The 18,085-nt window shown below is 46.2% G+C and overlaps 1 protein-coding gene and 1 non-coding gene across 2 annotated transcripts in view; both read right to left on the bottom strand.

The window, feature by feature from the left end:
• Window positions 1-6,345: 6,345 nt before the first annotated feature.
• Window positions 6,346-6,450, bottom strand: LOC138987315 (U6 spliceosomal RNA). The gene has a single exon (XR_011463805.1). It is a non-coding gene; the product is annotated as a U6 spliceosomal RNA (small nuclear RNA).
• Window positions 6,451-11,047: 4,597 nt separating this feature from the next.
• CSMD2 (CUB and Sushi multiple domains 2) overlaps window positions 11,048-18,085 on the bottom strand; it is a 275,213-nt gene continuing 268,175 nt past the window's right edge. Inside the window, 4 exon segments of the mRNA XM_070362524.1 lie at window positions 11,048-13,314; window positions 15,586-15,800; window positions 15,951-16,089; window positions 17,466-17,553. Coding sequence (XP_070218625.1) covers window positions 15,641-15,800; window positions 15,951-16,089; window positions 17,466-17,553 — 387 coding nt within the window. The 3' untranslated portion in view covers window positions 11,048-13,314; window positions 15,586-15,640.

The raw sequence follows: 18,085 nt of genomic DNA, 5'->3' as shown, positions 1-18,085 counted from the left end.
CATATATTTTAAAGATAAAATACAGCATGAGATCATCGTGATATTTCCAATTCAGGGCTGATAGGTTTTACTTACCCTCATCTATCTTACGGAGAAGGCAATGGCAACCCACTCCAGTGTTCTTGCCTGGAGAATCCCAGGGACAGGGGAGCCTGGTGGGCTGCCGTCTGTGGGGTTGCACAGAGTCGGACACGACTGAAGCGACTTAGCAGCAGCAGTAGCAGCATCTATCTTAAACATGAATCTCCTTTCTTCCCTGAGAAAAATCCCAGTTTCCAGTAATACTAACAAAAATATTCATATACTTTCCCCCATAATACACAAAACAATACCAAAATAAAATACCAACATTATTAACATCAATGTGATTTCTGAAACAGTTAATTTTTTGCAGGTCTTTTTGTCTTTAGTTCTATCCTGCTAGGGATGTAGAGTTAATTTACTATATTTATAAAATCATCTGAAATAGTTCCTCTCTGGGGATCATTTCAAGTCTGTAAGAAGGTGTGTTTATTTCATTTTGCTTTCAGTTTGTTAATTTAGTCTCCTTCTTCATATTTTATAATTTTATTTATTTATTTGTTTTTGACTCTGCTGGGTCTTCGTTGCTGCATGGGCCTCTAGTTGCAGTGCGCAGGCTTATCACTGCAGTGGCTCGTCTTGTTTCGAAACGCAGGCTCTAGGGAGTGAGGGCTTCCGTAGTTCAGCTCCCAGGCTCTAGAGCACAGGCTCAGTAGTTGCTGTGCACAGGCTTAGCTGTTCCGCAGACACCGCGGCATGTGGGATATCTTTCTGGATCAGAGGTTGAACCCATGTCTCTTGTGTTGGCAGGTGGATTCTTTACCACTGAACCAGCAGGGAAGCCCTCTGGTCCTCTTCTTCCTATACAAAGAGTACCGAAATATACATTCGTCTGCCCTCAGTCTTCTTCGTGTAATATTTTATCTTGGGAGTGATTTCATGTAGCTCTTGACTAGCTTCCTCATTGTTTTCACTGTTGTATTATGCTTCATTGCGTGGATGTACCCTGGCTCACGCACTAGTGCCCTGCTGATAAACACTGAAATTGTTTCTAGTCTTCTGCTTTTATAAACAGTGCTGCTGTGAGTAAACTTGTGGATGTGTGGGTCTGTCTTTGAGGAGTGTATCTTCGGAAAAAAATTCCTACAAGTGGGATTGCTGGGTCAGAGCGTACATTATTATGAAATGTCGTTACGCACTGTCAAATTCTCCTCCCTAAGAGGTGGCCCAGCCACGTGCTGGAGAGTCTCTTGCACATCTTTGTAAGCACACGGCGTTATGCAGCTTTTACATGTTTGCAGATCTAACAGGTGAGAAACCATATCTCTGAGGAGTGAAACTGAGCATCTTTTCATATATTTGACAGCTTTGCTTATCTCTCTTTTCACTGTTTTTGACTATTTGCTTATGGTACTTTTAGTCTTTTTTTTTTTTTTCTCAGTTATGAGGGGTATGTGCATGAAGGCGTCGCACCTGCTTTAAAAAGAACTATATTCTCTAATATTGGGCTGCACAATTTGACATGTTTATTACTAACTCGGGTCCCTGGACTCTTTAATCAGTAGAACTTGATAAGAGGCCAGATTGGGAATCCAGGCAAGGCTTTACTGGGACTCATGTTGCAGTAGGAGGGAATGCAAACAAGTGAGAGGTTCCTTGCCCTAAGCAGCGTGAGTTGGTTCCTTACCTGTGCTTAGGGGAGGCGCAGATCAGTGGACCAGGCTGGGAGGGGGCTTAGTGGTCCTCCCGCGCCCTTACTGGCGCTGCGTGTGGGGATCACGGGGAGTGCTCTGCTTTTGCTCCCAGCTCTCAGAAGTGGCAGCTGGTTTGTGACATTTTTGTATCTTTTTTGTAGTTTTGTTTTGTACTTGTTTTTCATAATTTGCCCCAACTGAGCGTGTGTGCAGTTATTTTTAGTCCTTTGTAGTTTCTTTCTATTCTGTTGTTCAAGAAGGCTCTGTTTGGGTATAAGCACTTCGGTAAAAGGCCCCAGGTGCCTGTCTCATATTCACAAAAACTTCCTTATGGTTTTTTTGTTTAGGTCTTTTACAAGCTTCCTTTTTTGTTACCTTGATCTACTGTGTTCTGAGAGTGATGAGTTAGAGCTCCTGTTGTTGGCGTGTTTCTGTTTCTCTTTGCATGTCTTAGTTACAACAACAACAAACCGAAGTGTCTGCTTCTTTGGTGAGTAGTTAATATCTGCTACATCTTCATTGTGAACTGTGTCCTTTAGCGTCATGAAGTGTCCTCATCTCGTTTAATGCCTTCGGGCCTACGTTCAGTTGGCAGATACCAGATGCTGGTCCCTGGCTTCTTGCTCGCACTAGCTTGTTGTCCCTCCACCCATTCTTTTGCTATAATTGTAGATGACCATTCTCTCTTTTGAAAGACTAACGGCTGTAGCAGCTAGGTTTCCTTACGTTAGCCTCAAACCATGCCTCAGGTAATGCTGTGTCCTGAGCTCAGGGTGCCCATATCTGGCCCCAGAGTGTGGGTGTCGGAGCTCCCCCTCCCCGACTAAATGTACAAATGCCTTGGAGCATGCCGAAGCTATGCTTCTTCGTTTTTAGCTATTTTGCGTCACTTTGCTGCGGGTGTCTTTCTTGTGACAGCCCAGCACTGAGCTTTCCTTTGTGAGCTAATCTGAAGGTCTTCTTTTACAGGCAAATTAAACCTATTAAACATTTCATAATGTGAGGGCTATGCTTGTTTTCAGATCTGTCATATTGTTTTAAGCTGTATTTACTTCGTGTATTTGTCACATTTACTGATTCTTTCACAATGAGATATTTTGGGTACTTTAAAAATACATGTATTGCTATTCAGCAACATATTTCTTATTTTGCTAAATTTTAATTTTGCTGATTTCATTTACACCAATGTATGTATGCAGTGTCCTTAGTCCTCCTTTTCTCTTCTTTCATCTTTGCTATTTTATCAACTTTGTATCAGTGGTTCTCAGTACAGGAAGTGTGTGTGTGTGTGTGTGTGTGTGTGTGTATGAGAGAGAGAGAGTGTGTGTGTGTGTCAGTTTTGCTTCCCAGAGGACACCTGGCGATGTCTGGAAACATTTTTGGTTGTTTCACAGCTTGAGGAGGGGAGTCATAAGCATCTAGTGGGTAGAGACCTGGGTCATTGCTAGGCATTGTATATTGCACAGGACAGCCAAGTCCTACAACAAAAAAGCATTCTGCCTAAAATGTCAGTATTTCCAAGTTTGAGAAATCCCTCTTTATATACCATCATTTGACTCCCACCTGTTATCTATGTTGTATTCAGTGAGTTCATTGAACTTTCCCCTTCTCTCCCCTTTCGCTATAGGTTAAAAACTTTTAGTTCTAGAAAATTTTCTTACAGTGTAATTATAAATATCATTTCTGTTCCATTTATTTATATTTCCTCCTTCAGGGATTCAGTACACATAAACTAGTTTGTCTTCTTACTTATCCCTTTATTTTTAATTTTAGTTTTTAAATTTAATCTTTATTTTATATTGAAGTGTAGCTGATTTACAATGCTGTGTTACTTCTGGGTGTACAGCAAAGCGAATCAGCCATGCAAATGCGTATACCTATTCTTTTTCAGATTCTTTTCCCATATAGGCGATTAAAGAATATTGAGGAGAGTTCCCTGTGCTATAAATAGGTCCTTGTTGATTATCTATTTTATATATAGTAGTGTGTATATGTTAACCCCAAACTCCTAATTTATCCCATCTCCTTTTCATTGATTTCTATCTTCTGAAGTGCTTTAAGTTCCTTTCTGTGTGCCTTTATTACACTGTCCTTCTGTGTCTATCATCCCTCGACGCTTTGCAACTTGGGCTTAATTTTTTAATGGCCTTTTCCCCATTTTATTTCTTTCTGTTACATGTCCATTTGTATTTCAAGTTTTTGAACTTATTTGTGTTGCACTGTAATATTTGCAATTGTCTGTTTAATTATATTTAATCAATATTGGAGTTTTCTTCCTACAACACAAGAGACGGCTCTACCCATGAACATCACCAGATGGTCAAAACTGAAATCAGATTGATTATATTCTTTGCAGCCAAAGATGGAGAAGCTCTATACAGTCAGCAAAAACAAGACCAGGAGCTAACTGTGGCTCAGACCATGAACTTTTTACTACAAAATTCAGACTTAAATTGAAGAAAGTAGGAAAAACCACTAGACCATTTATCTATGACCTAAATCAAATCCCTTATGATTATACAGTGGAAGTGAAAAATAGATTCAAGGGATTAGATCTGATAGACAGAGTGCCTGAAGCTCTATGGACAGAGGTTCATGACACTGTACAGGAGGCAGTGATTGAAACCATCCCTAGGAAAAAGAAATGTGAAAAGGCAAAATGGTTGTCTGAGGAGGGCTTACAAATAGCTGAGAAAAGAGGAGAATCGGAGAAAAGAAGAGAAGCAAAAGGCAAAGGAGAAAAGGAAAGATCTGCCCATCTGAATGCAGAGTTCCAAAGAATAGCAAGGAAGATAAAGCCTTCCTCAGTTATCAGTGCAAAGAAATAGAGGAAAACAATAGGATGGGAAAAACTAGAGATCCTCTCAAGAAAATTAGAGATACCAAGGGAACATCTCATGCAAAGATGGGCACAGTAAAGGACAGAAACAGTATGGACCTAACAGAAGCAGAAGATATTAAGAAGAGGTGGCAAGAATACATAGAATAACTATACAAAAAAGATCTTCATGACCCAGATAATCATGATAGTGTGATCACTCACCTAGAACCAGACATCCTGGAGTGTGAAGTCAAGTGGGCCTTAGGAAGCATCACTACGAACAAAGCTAGTAGAGGTGATGGAATGCTAAATGAGCTATTTCAAATCCTAAAAGATGATGCAGTGAAAGTGCTGCACTCAATATGCCAGCAAATTTGGAAAACTCAGCAGTGGTCACAGGGTTGGAAAAGGTCAGTTTTTGTTTCAATCCCAAAGAAAGGCAATGCCAAAGAATGCTCAAACTACTGCACAATTGTACTCATCTCACATGCTAGCAAAGTAATGCTCAGAATTCTCCAAGTGAGGCTTCAATAGTACGTGAACCAAGGACTTCCAGATGTTCACGCTGGATTTATAAAAGGCAGAGAAACCAGAGATTAAATTGCCAACATCTATTGGATCATAGAATAAACAAGAGAATTCCAGAAAAACATCGACTTCTGCTTTCTTGATCATGCCAAAGCCTTTGTGTGGATCACAAGAAACTGTGGAAAATTCTTAAAGAGATGGGAATACCAGACCACCTGACCTGCCTCCTGAGAAATCTGTATGCAGGTCAAGAAGCAACAGTTAGAACTGGACATGGAACAATAGACTGGTTCCAAATAAGGAAAGGAGTACGTCAAGGCTGTGTATTGTCACCTTGCTTATTTAACTTATTTGCAGAGTACATCATGCAAAATGCTGGGCTGGATGAAGCACAAGCTGGAATCAAGACTGCTGGGAGAAATATCAGTAACCTCAGATGTGCAGATGACACCACCCTTATGGCAGAAAGTGAAGAGGAACTAAAGAGCCTCTTGTTGAAAGTGAAAGAAGAGAGTGAAAAAGCTGGCTTAAAACTCAACATTCAAAAAACAAAGATCATGGCATCTGGTCCCATCACTTCATGGCAAATAGATGGGGAAACAATGGAAACAGTGACAGACTTTATTTTCTTGGGCTCCAAAATCACTGCAGATGGTGACTGCAGCCATGAAATTTATTATTATTTTTTTCTATCAAAAATATAAACCAGATATTTTTATTTAAGAATATTTCACCCAGTTTCATGGACCTTCCTCTTTCCCTCTTTGTTGACTGCTTGCTTTGCCCATGCGTTCGTTACCTACAGTTGAAAGGCAAATGTATTATCTCAGGGAGCTTCTGAGGCTGAAGCACTGGGGAGTGGTTGGGGGGCGGGTGGTATCAGACCCGGGGGTCTCTTCTGAATCAAGCTGTGGGGCAGGGGCTGCAGTCACCTGGTGGCTTGAGTAGGTGAGGATCTGGCTCTTGGCAAGAGGCTGTGGTTTCATGTCAGGTGGGCTCCTCAATGACAGGACAGCTGACTTTCCCCGGAAGTAAGTGGAGGGAGGGAGAGAGGCAGCGAGACTGTATTGGGTACTTATATTCTATATTGTAGAATAAATTACCCTCAAACTGCAAGCGGCAGTCATTTTCTCACACTGCCTGTGGACCAGCAATCTGGGCAAGGCTTAGCTGGGGCTTCAGGCTCTGGGTCTCTAAAAAGGCTGCTGTCGAGGTGTCATCTGGAGCTCATTTAAGATTGTTTTTTAGCAGTTTGTGATGAACCTTGTTGTGAGATAACACAAAAATACAGAACACTTCACAGATTTGTGTGCCATCTTCGTACGGGGGCCATGCTAATCTCTGTTGCCATTCCAGTTTTAGGAGATGTGCTGCCGAAGTGAGCAGAGTCTGAGATTCTTAAGTCTCGCCTGGGTGATGCTCTTCCCACACACCCCTGTGGGTGTCAGTAGGACTCAGTTCCTCAGGCTGTTGGACTTAGGGCCTCAATTCTTCACTGGCTCTTGGCCGGAGGTCTCCCTCAGCTCCTTGTTACGAGGGCTTTTTTGGTGGGCAGTGTCCTTCATTAGAGCAAGCGAGCAAGAAGGCAAGAGTGTGCAGGCCAGATGGAAGCCACGGTCCTTGGTTTCTCATCCCTTTTGCCATATCCTGTTCCTTAGATTTGAGTCACTTGGTCCAGCCAACACTCCAGGAAAGGAGTTGTACACCAGGGCATGAATCCCAGGAGGTGGCAGGGATCCCAGGGCCATCTTAGGAAGCTACATGCCACAGCAACTAAAATCCAGACTGTAGTGCCTTTTCATAACCCAACCAACGAATGACATTTCATCATTTCTGCTGTATTTTAACTGGTCGCACAGACCAGCCCTACCACAATATGGGAGAAGACTACACAGGTGGTGAATTCCAGGGGGTAGAGATAAGTGGGGGCCATCTTAGAGGCTGCCATCACAGCCCAACCAGAAGAATTTCTCCTCTTCATCCTGCACGGAGACCGCAGAGGCTGGCTCATGTAGACACATCAATGGGCTCTCTGTCTTTTGGGTGGATGTAGCCAGTGGGGAGCACTGGCAGGGATGGGGTGAGCTCGGGTACTTCCTGCTCCAGCTCCCTCATGGCAGGCTGGCTGCGCCTTCACCTGAAGGCCACAGACTGTCATCTGAACTGTCCTTCATGCATTGAGTGTCATCTGATCCATAAAATTGGATGTACACAGAGATATCCCAAAGAACAAACTGAAGTTTGTCGGTGCTCACAAGGGAATGAAGGAATTCAATGAATGGCTTTGCTCTTCTCTCAGCCGTGAAATTTAAAGATACTTGCTCCTTGGAAGAAAAGCTATGACAAACCTAGACAGTGTATTAAAAACCAGAGACATTACTTTGCCAACAAAGGTCCTTCTAGTCAAAGCTGTGGTTTTCCCAGTAGTCATGTATGGATGTGAGAGTTGGATGATAAAGCTGAGAACTGAAGAATTGATGCCTTTGAGATGTGGTGATGGAGAAGACACTTGAGAGTCCCTTGGACTGTAAGGAGATCCAACCAGTCCATCCTAAAGGAAATCAGTCCAGAATATTCATTTGAAGGACTGGTGCTGAAGCTGAAACTCCAGTACTTTGGCCAACCAATGCGAAGAGCTGACTCACTGGAAAAGACCTTTATGCTGGGAAAGACTGAAAGCAGGAGGAGAAGGGGATGACACAGAATAAGATGGCTGGATGGCATCACTGACTCAATGGACATGAGTTTGAGCAAGCTCCGGGAGTTGGTGATGGACAGGGAAGCCTGGTATGCTACAGTCCATGGGGAGGCAAAGAATCTGACATGACTGAGCAACTGCACTGAACTGAATTTTGGAATTTAAAAAATTATTTTATTTATTTTTGGTTTTGCTGGGTCTTTGTTATGGTGTGTGGGCTTCTTATTGAGGTGGCTTATTTTGTTGGGAAGCAGTCTCCAGGGTGCTCAGGTAGTTACAGCACATGGACTCACAGGCCGTAGAGTGTGGGCTGAGTAATTGTGGCTCACCGGCTCAGCTGCCCCTTGACATGTGGAATCTTTCTGGACCAGCGATTGAGCTCGTATCCCCTATATTGGCAGACAGAGTCTTAACCATTTGACCATCAGGGAAGTCCCTGGAATGTGTGTTAAAGAAGATTCTTCTTTGTTTTTCAGGGGAGTATTTTCATGAACTAAAATATTTTCCTACTTATTTTGTTTTGTTCTTGTAGAAGCATTGTACACACGTTAGGTGTCCCTTTTCTGTTCATGATAAAATTAGCATATAGGGTTTTTCTAGACCAGGAATAACAGGTGATCTTATTGGAGAGAGGGATGGAGTGATTTGGGGTCTTGGTTCAATGGCACGCTCTTTGTTCAGAGTTAGGTGATCTTATAGGAAGAGCATAGCCTGTCTCACAGGCACTGTCCCTTTACATCCTCAGGCTTATGAAATCCTGTCCACGCATGGTGTTTGGAAGTGTTCCTCATCCTAAAGCGTGTTTAGAAATTGTCTGCAATTTATCTAAGATAAATCCATGCTGGGTGAATGTGTACTTGAAACTTAGATGTAATACTTGCTCCTTTGCTCGCCCAGTTCCTAATCCAGCAGTTACCTGTGTTTTACAACAGTCCAATTCCTGACCCTGAGCCCCAGCCAAGCTACCCCACATCCCTGACGGGAGGGCTGGTTCCCTGTGGCCGGAAGATAAAAACAAGGCATTACATTCCAGATGAAATGCCATTTTTCAGACTGGGAAAGTTCATGTAAGTCAGGTTGCTGAGGTGACTGGGGGATGAAGGGAGCCAGGATAGTGGGCATTGGGAACTGAAGGTAGTCTGGATGTATTTTCCATGAAAATGGTGATGTGTAATACAGTAAACCCACTGCATACAAGTGCATTCTAAGAGCACGTTCGTAAGTTCAATTTGTTATGTCCAACAAAGCTAGCCTAGCTACCCAACAATCACCTATATAGTACTGCACTGTAGTATGTTTATAATGCTTTTCACACAAATAACACATAAAAAACAGAAAAATAAAGCAAACGTTTTAAATCTTACAGTACATTAGAACTGCTGGAATATGGGGGCACGTTTGTATCTTCGGACGTTCGAAACATGAAGGTTCCATATGTGGGGGGCTTACTGTATGCATTTAGAGAAGGAGACTCCTAGTTTTGACTAGCCTTTACTTTCTTTCCTCACATCTCTTTGGGTGCCTTTTGCTCCTGGATGACCCTCCTGATTTGGCCTTTCTCTGCTACAGATTCCTGCTGCCTAAGCCACCTGCCTGTCTAAAGGACTGTGGTCCTTAGACCCTGGCCTCCTCAGTCCAGACTAAGCCCCATCCCTGAAGGGGAGCAGATTCTTTGTCCCCAGGATCCTGTCCTGAGCTGACCTGGGCATCACTATAATTAAAAACATTATTATTTATGTCACTGTTTATGTATGTATATATATATATATATATAAAGGCAGTTTATGGAGCAGGAGAAAGTATTCGCAAATCATGTATCTGATAAGGGATTAATATCCAGAATATATAAAGAGTTACTACAACTCACCATCAAGGAGATGTGAGGAGATATACATATATGTATATATTTATATATACACATACACACACATTTTCTTTATCCATCAATGGGCACTTATTTTCATACCTTGGCTATTGTGAATAATACTGAAATTCATGGGAGTAAAGGTATCTTTTTGAGACAGTGATTTCATTTTCTTTGGACATACAGAAATGGAATTTTTGGATGATATGGTAGTTCAATTTTTAATTTTCTGAGGAAGTTCCACACTCTTTTCCATAGGGGCTGCACTGTTTTACATCTCACTAACAGAGCACAAGGATCCCAATTTCTCTACATTCTTACCAACACTTATTTTCTCTTTTTTCTTTTTGATAGTAATGCTAATGGCTGTGAGGTGGCTCTCACTGTGGCTCTGATTTGCATTTCCCTAATGATTAGTGATGCTGAACATCTTTTCATGTGCATATTGGCCATTTTACATCTTCTTTGGAAAAATGTCTGTCAGCTCATTTGTGTGTTAGTCACTCAGTCGTCTCCGACTCTTTGTGACCCCACGGACGGTAGCCTACTGGGATCCTCTGTTCATGGAATTCTCCAGGCAAGAATACTGGGGTGGGTTGCCATTCTATTCTCTAGATCTGCCTGGACCAGGGATTGAACCCAGGTCTCCGGCATTGCAGGCAGATTCTTTACCACCTGAGCCACCACGGAAGCCCCTGTCCAGTCATTTGCCCACTTTCAAATCAGGTTATTTGTTTTTGTTGTTGAGTTGTAGTAACTCTTTATATATTCTGGATATTAATCCCTTATCAGATACATGATTTGCAAATACTTTCTCCTGCTCCATAAATTGCCTTTATATTCTGCTGTGTCCTTTGATGTTCAGAAGTTTTAAATTTTTATGAAGTCCAATTCATCTGTTTTAGGTTGTTGCCTGTGGTTGTTTTTTGGCCATACCCTGCAGCTTGTGGGATCTCAGTTCCTAGACCAGGGATTGAACCTGGACCAAAACAGTGAAAGCCTGGCATCCCAATCACTAGGCCACCAGGGAACGCCCTTAAAATCTGTTGCCTGTACTTTTGGTGTCATATCCAATAAATCATTGCCAAGTCCAATGTCACAAAGCTTTCCCATGTTTTCTTGTAAATATCATATAGTTTTAGGTTTTACATTTAGGTATTTGATCCATTTTGGTTTAATTTTTTGCATATGGTGCCTCCACACTCACTTGTTCTGGATGTTCCCAACATATACCAGAGGCAACGCAAAGTCATTTAAGAAAGAGATTTCCATATTTTTCCCTCTTGGCTTTTAGTTTCACATATGTCTTTCCTCTCCTTCCCAAACACTTGCCCCTAAGCCATGAAAAAGTCCATAAAAATGTAAGAAAACCAATGCAAAAATTTATATTTTATTTGAATTCAAAAAATTTAAAATTGCTTTCAAATTCAGGAAAGTACCATAATGCAGGACCCCAGGGGGAAGCCTCATATACAGAGACAGATAAATTAAATGTATATACTGCAGACAAGCCAAGAAGGTGTGTAGATTACATATTTACAGCACTTGATGTTTTCTGAAAACCGTATTTATACATTTTTATTACATTTACAAAAAAGGCTTCCACTACCATTTACCTACAATAATGAAAAAAAATTTACACCTTTTTTTTTCTTTCTTTTTTGGTACTGTACAAACTTTGTATAATAAAAATATATCTCTGTACAAAAGATTTTTTTTGTTTGTTTTTGTTTTACTTTTTTTTTTTTAACCTCATGGGATGGTGGTGGGTACATGGTGTGAATGGCGGGCGAAGGGCCGAGTCTGCCCTGGTTGCTTCCAAGCCTCTGGAGGTGGAGAAAAAATGCCAGAGGTGGAAAAGGGAATGCAGAGCAGAGTGCTGGGCGCCCCACCAGCACATGCTCCGTGGGCATCTCCTGGGGCTTCACAAGGGGAGGGGCGGAGGCAGGGCTGGAGGAGGAGTCCACTGGTTGGTTTCCCAGGAGTGTAAGAAGGGGGGAGGGAGCAGCCAAAGAGCTTCCTGCATTTGCTTCTAGAGAAAGAGAGAGGTGAGCGTATGGGGGTGTGTGTCTGAACTGGTCCTCTCTGGCCAAGCCCAGGGATGCTGTGATCCAAGAGCAGGTGCGGGCATCTGGGCTCCTGCCTTTGCCAGTTGTAGTCGCATCTTCAGCCCATTTACACATGAGTCAGATCTCAGGGTTCTGACTCAGACTCTGCTTACAAGCCAGGCGTCCCTCCTATATGTTTCTGTCATTCCTGGGTTCGGTCTGTGATCTGAACTTCTGAGGCCAGCAGGTCACACATGCACAGGGGCTTGAGCCCATGGGGTCCTTGCCGAGGACAGAGAAAGTGACTCTTAAGTGCCGCAGTTTGATTCCCAAACTCATTAGCTTCTCAGCAATACTTAAATATAATTCATCAATGACCCAAGCACGAGGAAACTCAAAGTAAATCAAACCTGCTTGCAAGGAGCTGGAGACGATGTGCCTCATTCACTCCATTCTTCTGATTTAGGAGCTTCTAGGGCTTCTGTCTGCTATGATGAGGGGCTGTAGGGAGCCAAGGGGCCAGCACCAGCTCCAGGAAGCCTGGGGTACCATCCTTGCCCTGATGCTGCCAAGACGGAGAGGATGGAATCCAGAGAGGACACACAGAGCCCCTGTCGGCCCACTGGCCCGGGCCACAGTTCCACTTGGAGATTCACCCACTCTTACCCCCGGGAGACCTGGGTTTCTGGCAGCTGGTATAGTGGACTTTGGAACCAGACGCACACTTACTAACCGTGTGGCTCACATCTCTTCACGTTCTGCCTTCTCATCCATCCAGAGTACTGTTTCCTACCCTCCCTGGTCACTGTACAGTCTAGAAACGATCTGCCTAAAGTGTCAGGCGCAGAGGATAAACTTGGTCCCTGGAAGCCATTATTTTTGAACCCTGGGCTAGGTCTGCTCTCCTGTCCCTTCCAGCACCAATCTGATGCCTGCAGACTTGCTGTCCCTGTGTGGGCTACGCTTGTTTCTCTTCTCTTTGTCAGTTACCAGCCAGACTTGACCTGGGGCTTCTGGCCGGCTTCCTGCCCTTACCTTCCCGTGACAAGCCCTACTTCTTCACCGTTGCCTTTGACCTAGGAGGACTTTTGAATTCACTGGGTTTAGAACTCAATAAAATTATGTTAAGAAAAAAAATACAAGAAACTGATTTCCAGACGATTTCTTCAGATCGTTTTCTGCCCTGGGGGTAATCCTTGCTGTCTTTCTGCAGTTGGTCTCCGGGTACCGACCGCCAGAGGATGCTAACATCTCCAGTGCATCGTCTTTCCTCTTCTCTGTGTTTGTGGGGGGAGCAGGGGCATCTTTCACACACAATTCACTTTTTGAAGCTTCTGTGGTCTCTTCCGTAGGACTCACATATAGGAGAGGGGTCTGTGTGCGTTCAGGCCCTACACACACGTACACACCCACAACATCCTTTGCTCTTTTCAATCCACAACTTCCTTCCTCCCGCGGTGGCCCTTCTTCCTTTAGGGCCCCCAGTCAGGGCAGAGTGGGCGTCCTCTCCAGGGTGGCAGGGGCAGATGGTGGCAGGGCGAGGGCCCAAGTCCCAGTGGTAGCAGACACGGGCAGAGAGACAGACGGAGATGGGCACTGGGCACTGTGCCAGGGGAGCTTACTTCCTGTCCCCTGGAGAACTGCGTGCAAACACGTGGCACCAGAGTTTGCAAAACAAGAGGGGCAGCGGGTGGGGGATGGCAGCAGAAAAAAGGCGGGAGGAGAGAGGCAAAGCAGAGAAGGAACAAAGGGGAGAGAAGGAAAACAATTAGTTGCCTTGATCTTTACCTTTGATTTTTAATCTTCCTGAACTGAGGGTGGGGATACAGGTAGGAAATGTACACAGAAGACTATGTATCTTCCTAATGTCACATTTTCCCCAGGCAGGGCCGACTTACCTGTCAGCCACAGGATCCCCTGTGCCTATGGGGCTACTACTCTTTTAGGGGCCCAGGAAGATGGTTTTAACTTCTTTCAAAATCAGAAGGAAAGAAGTAAATATAATAACAATGGCCATGTAATAATAAATTTATGGGCTTCCCTGATGTTTCAGATAGTAAAGTGTCTGCCTGCAATGTGGAAGACCTGGGTTCAATCCCTGGGTTGGGAAGATCCCCTGGAGAAGGGAACAGCTACCCACTCCAGTATTCTGGCCTGGAGAATTCCATGGACTGTATAGTCCATGAGTTTTCAAAGAGTTGGATATGACTGAACAACTTTCACTTCACTTATATATTCTGAAAATAATTTTTATTTCTTTATGTATAAGTTATCTTAATACCTACACTTTTTTTTTTTTTTTTTTTAATACCTACACTTTTAAGCTTAGGCTTAAGCAACAGAAATGATCTAGAGGAAAAAAGTGGACCCAGAGAGGGATGGGGAGGGTCGAGGGCAGCTGGCAGAGAGCTTAAGGCAGGGAGGTTTGAGGGCGGCAGCCCTGACTGCGTGTGTGGTCTGGGCCTCTGGCTGAAGTGCTGAAAATCCTCAGGGAGCTGGTGTGAGGAGGCAGTCAGGGCGGGGTGGAGACTTCACAATCCCTCTCACTAGTCTAGCTGCCCTGGCATTTCCCAGCCCTGCCAGTCCTGTCAGCCTACACCCTTGCCCACGGCGCCTGCCCCCTCCAGGGACGGCCCATCGCAAATGCTGACGCAGATGGGGGCCTGGAAGGCAGAGCTGTCCCTGGCCTAGGCTCTGCTTGATGACCCCTGTGCCCTGTTGGAACCCCACCTCTCTGGAGCCCTGGGACGCTTCTCTCCAGAGCTGGGTGTGCTAAGGTTGGGGAGGCACCTGAGAGAGGGCCCGGCCTCCCAGAAAGCAATGTCTGCGGAAGACAACATGGCACACCTCGTGGGGGCCCTTCCTGCAGGTTCTCAGCCCCCAGAGGAAGGGATATCAGTGAGAAGGGACACAGCGGGGAAAGAAGACACCTTCCAGATTCATCAGCTCCTCCTGGTCACACGTCTGTGTGTGTATGTGTGTGTGAGAAACAGCGTCCAGTGGACCCTTAGGAGCCTCCATGTGTGTGTCCTCCCCTCTGTCTATGTAACGGAGGCCCATCTGTCTTGCTTAATGCCAAATATGGTGTCGATCTGTCTATGATGTTCTAGGTGATGTAACTGTATATGCCAACCTGCCTAGGCTCGGGTCCAGCTGCTTGGTCAAACACCAGTCTAGCTGTTGCACTGAAGGAATTTTTTTTAGATATGATTAACATTTAAATCAGTAGACTTGGAATAAAACAGATTACCCTCCATAATCTAGGTGGGCCTCACCAATTAGTTGAAGGCCTTAAGAGAAAGGACTGTGGTCTCCTTTGAGAAGAAGGAATTCTGCCTCCAGACTGCCTTTCTCAAGATCACAACTTCAGCCCCTGATGCAATTTCCAGCCTGCTGACCTGCCATGTGGACTTGAGACTTGCTGGCCCCACAATCCTGTAAGTCAATTCCTGAAAATAAATTTCTCCTTCTTTCTCTGTATCTATGTATATAATACAAACACAATATGTGTGTGTGTATACATATATACACACACACATATCTTGAGAGTTTATATATATATATGGACATACATATGCATATATTGTGTATATATATGTCTCTTTCTCTCTGGAGGGTTCTGACTAATACACCTGCTTGGATATTTTGCTGAGCCCAGTGGCTAAGAGCACAGTCTTGGAGCCCCCTGCCTGGGATTGGATTCTGATCCTGCCATCCTACTTCTTGCTAGCTTTGTGATCTTGGCCAAGTTAATTCCTTTCTCTGTGCCTCAGTTTTCCCATCTGTAAAGGGGGTGACAAGGGTCCCTGTCCCAGGCGTAGGGAGGTGCCAGCCTTAGTGGCTGGCACAGGGCAGGAGCGGGCACTCCATCCCCCTCGCGCTGGACACGTCTACAGGGGTGCGGGGCTCACCGGCTGCCGGGGCGGGGCTCTCGGTGGCGGCGGCGATGGCAGCCAGGCCTGGGGGCTATACCGCTGTGCACACCGTGCTGACTGTGAACTCCGCCTCGGTGGCCATGATGTCTGTGGGCTGGATGTTGCGGTCGTACATCGGGTTCTCAAACGTGGCCCGAACATTCGTGTTCTCGTGGCCAGCGTAGCCATTGAACGGAACTTTGGGTCTTCTCCTGGGAGTGAGGTAGAGCATGAACAAGTTGTCAAGAAAGACTCAGGGCTCTAACGGGGAGAGGGAGGCTCTGGGGTGGGGTGGGGTGGGGGGTCAGGGTCCGGGGCGGGGCGGGGCACCTGCTGTGGGCCCTCTTGTCCCTGCCCCATACCTGTGCTTGTAGAGATAAAGCACGAAGCCGGCAATGATGAGGGCGATGAAAGGCACCAGGATGGCGGCTGCCACTGAGCTGCTGTTGGAAGCAAAGTGGCGGCCGATGGACTCCGGGTCTGACTCCAGCAGCCTGAGGTCTGCAAAGTCCCAGAGCAGAAACCTCAGGTCACAGACACAGTGGCCACTGCTGGGAATCGGGGTGCGGCTTGGGGTGCTGCCCAGGGCTGCCTTCCCCCCAAACTGGGCCATCCCCCGGAGATGTCCACACCTGCTGGTTAGGCCTGGGGAAGCCAGTCTGCTAGAGAATCTGAAACTGCGCCCCAGAGCCTTGAAAAAGCACAGCCCCTTGGACGTTTTCAAGCTTCTTTTGGCCATAGAAGCCTGTTATCATGTGAAACCTTCCGAGGAAGCCAATACATAAGGCAGATGCAGGTGGACCCACTCTGGAGGGTGGGAGAGTGGGGAGGGTGTGCTCAGGGCCTCCCCCTCCTCCCCGCTCCCCCTCTCTGACTAGGAGGCCTCAGAAGACCACTGTGCGAGTGCCCCACCGAATGAGGGGGCTGAGGCTCCCTCGGAGAAGGGAAGGGTCTGCTCCGGCTTCATCAGTGGTGCAGTCAGAGCGAGAACTCGGTCTCCTGGGTCTCTCCAGCATATGAGGGGTCTGGGGGACAACCCTCAAGTCTTCACAAGGCCGCAGTATAAAAGGCGAGAGCTTTCACTCCTGCAGCTAAGAGGGCAGAGCTCCTCCTCCAGGGGAGGAGCGGGGTGGAGTGGGAGCCACAGGGAAGCAGGTTTCCGCTGAAGACCAGGAGGAGCTCTCTGAAGATCAGAGCTGAAAACACTGCAGCACCTTGGCAGATAGGGGTCCCGGAGACTGGAGTGTCAGCATCCTGATGGGGTACAGAGCTGACCCTCAAGCACTGGGGGCTGCCTCCTGTCTCCCCCTGCACCGCTTCCCAGAAGCCAGGACCCCTTGCCCCACTAGAGGCTCTGGGTCTAGGCCAGTCTCTGGGGTGAGGATGCTTGACACTTATGACATGTGCTGCAGGGTAAAGATGCCGGGGAGGAAGCAGGGAAGGATGCCTCCTTGACACTCAATATTCTCATCTGTAAAACAGGGACAGGGAAACCACCCTTCCAGGGCTGAGATGCCCCTGTGAGCCCCACGTGGTCATAATGCTCGGGGTGGGCTCAGCAATGCTTCAGGGCTGGCCAGGTAGTGTTGAAGGGGGGGCACATCTGAGACCTGGTGTCCCTGAAGCTGGGGGCTCTCAACTCCAGGGCTGAGCAGGAAGTGGTTTGGCCATGGTTGCCTGAATCATGTACTGTGCTTGTTTCTGAGGAGATATATCACAGCTTTTATCAAAATCTCAGAGATATCCCTGACCCTAGAGAGGCTAAGAACCCCACCCCCTGGACTGCTAAACTTCACCCATCCCCTGCCGTCCATGCCAACACACACATTTCCCCACCACACGCTCGAGCTCACACTCCAGGGACAGATGGTAGTTACCAAGTCTTTGAAAGCCGAACTGCCCGAAGCCTTGGCCCTTGACAGAGCCTTGGTAGATGAAGGTGCCTCCAGAGGACTCCGAGGAGACCTGTGAGGGTGGGCGCAGAGAGGGTAATCCCGTTTATTAACACACATACGCACATTCGTGTGGCTCCTCACATTCCACCTACACAAACCCTGGAGGTGTGCCAGGAGCCAGAGCTCCTGCCAGCCAGGCTGGAGCTATGCCCACAGGTACCCGCTGCCAAACATGCTGGCTGGCGACACCCGCCCCTTGTCACCCCCGCGGACATCGGCTCTCTGCCTACACCCAGGTGAGGGCGAGGCGCTGGGGAGGGGGCAGGGCTCCAACTGATTGTAGGAAGGAGGGAGATATTTTTACTTCTACTGGTCCAATCACTGCATCTGTTGGTGCCTCAGTTTCTCATTTTAAAAAGGGAACAATAACAGTCCCTATGTCACAGGGTTGCTGTGAGATTGATATGAGTCAATATAGATAAAATGCTTAGAACACTTAATAGGCTCTGCTGCTGCTGCTGCTAAGTTGCTTCAGTCGTGTCCGACTCTGTGCGATCCCAGAGACGGCAGCCCACCAGCCTCCCCCATCCCTGGGATTTTCC

The sequence above is a fragment of the Bos mutus genome, chromosome 3, assembly GCF_027580195.1.
Source record: "Bos mutus isolate GX-2022 chromosome 3, NWIPB_WYAK_1.1, whole genome shotgun sequence".
In the NCBI taxonomy this organism is placed as follows: Eukaryota; Metazoa; Chordata; class Mammalia; order Artiodactyla; family Bovidae; genus Bos; species Bos mutus.
This window is presented reverse-complemented; position numbering and strand designations above follow the sequence as displayed.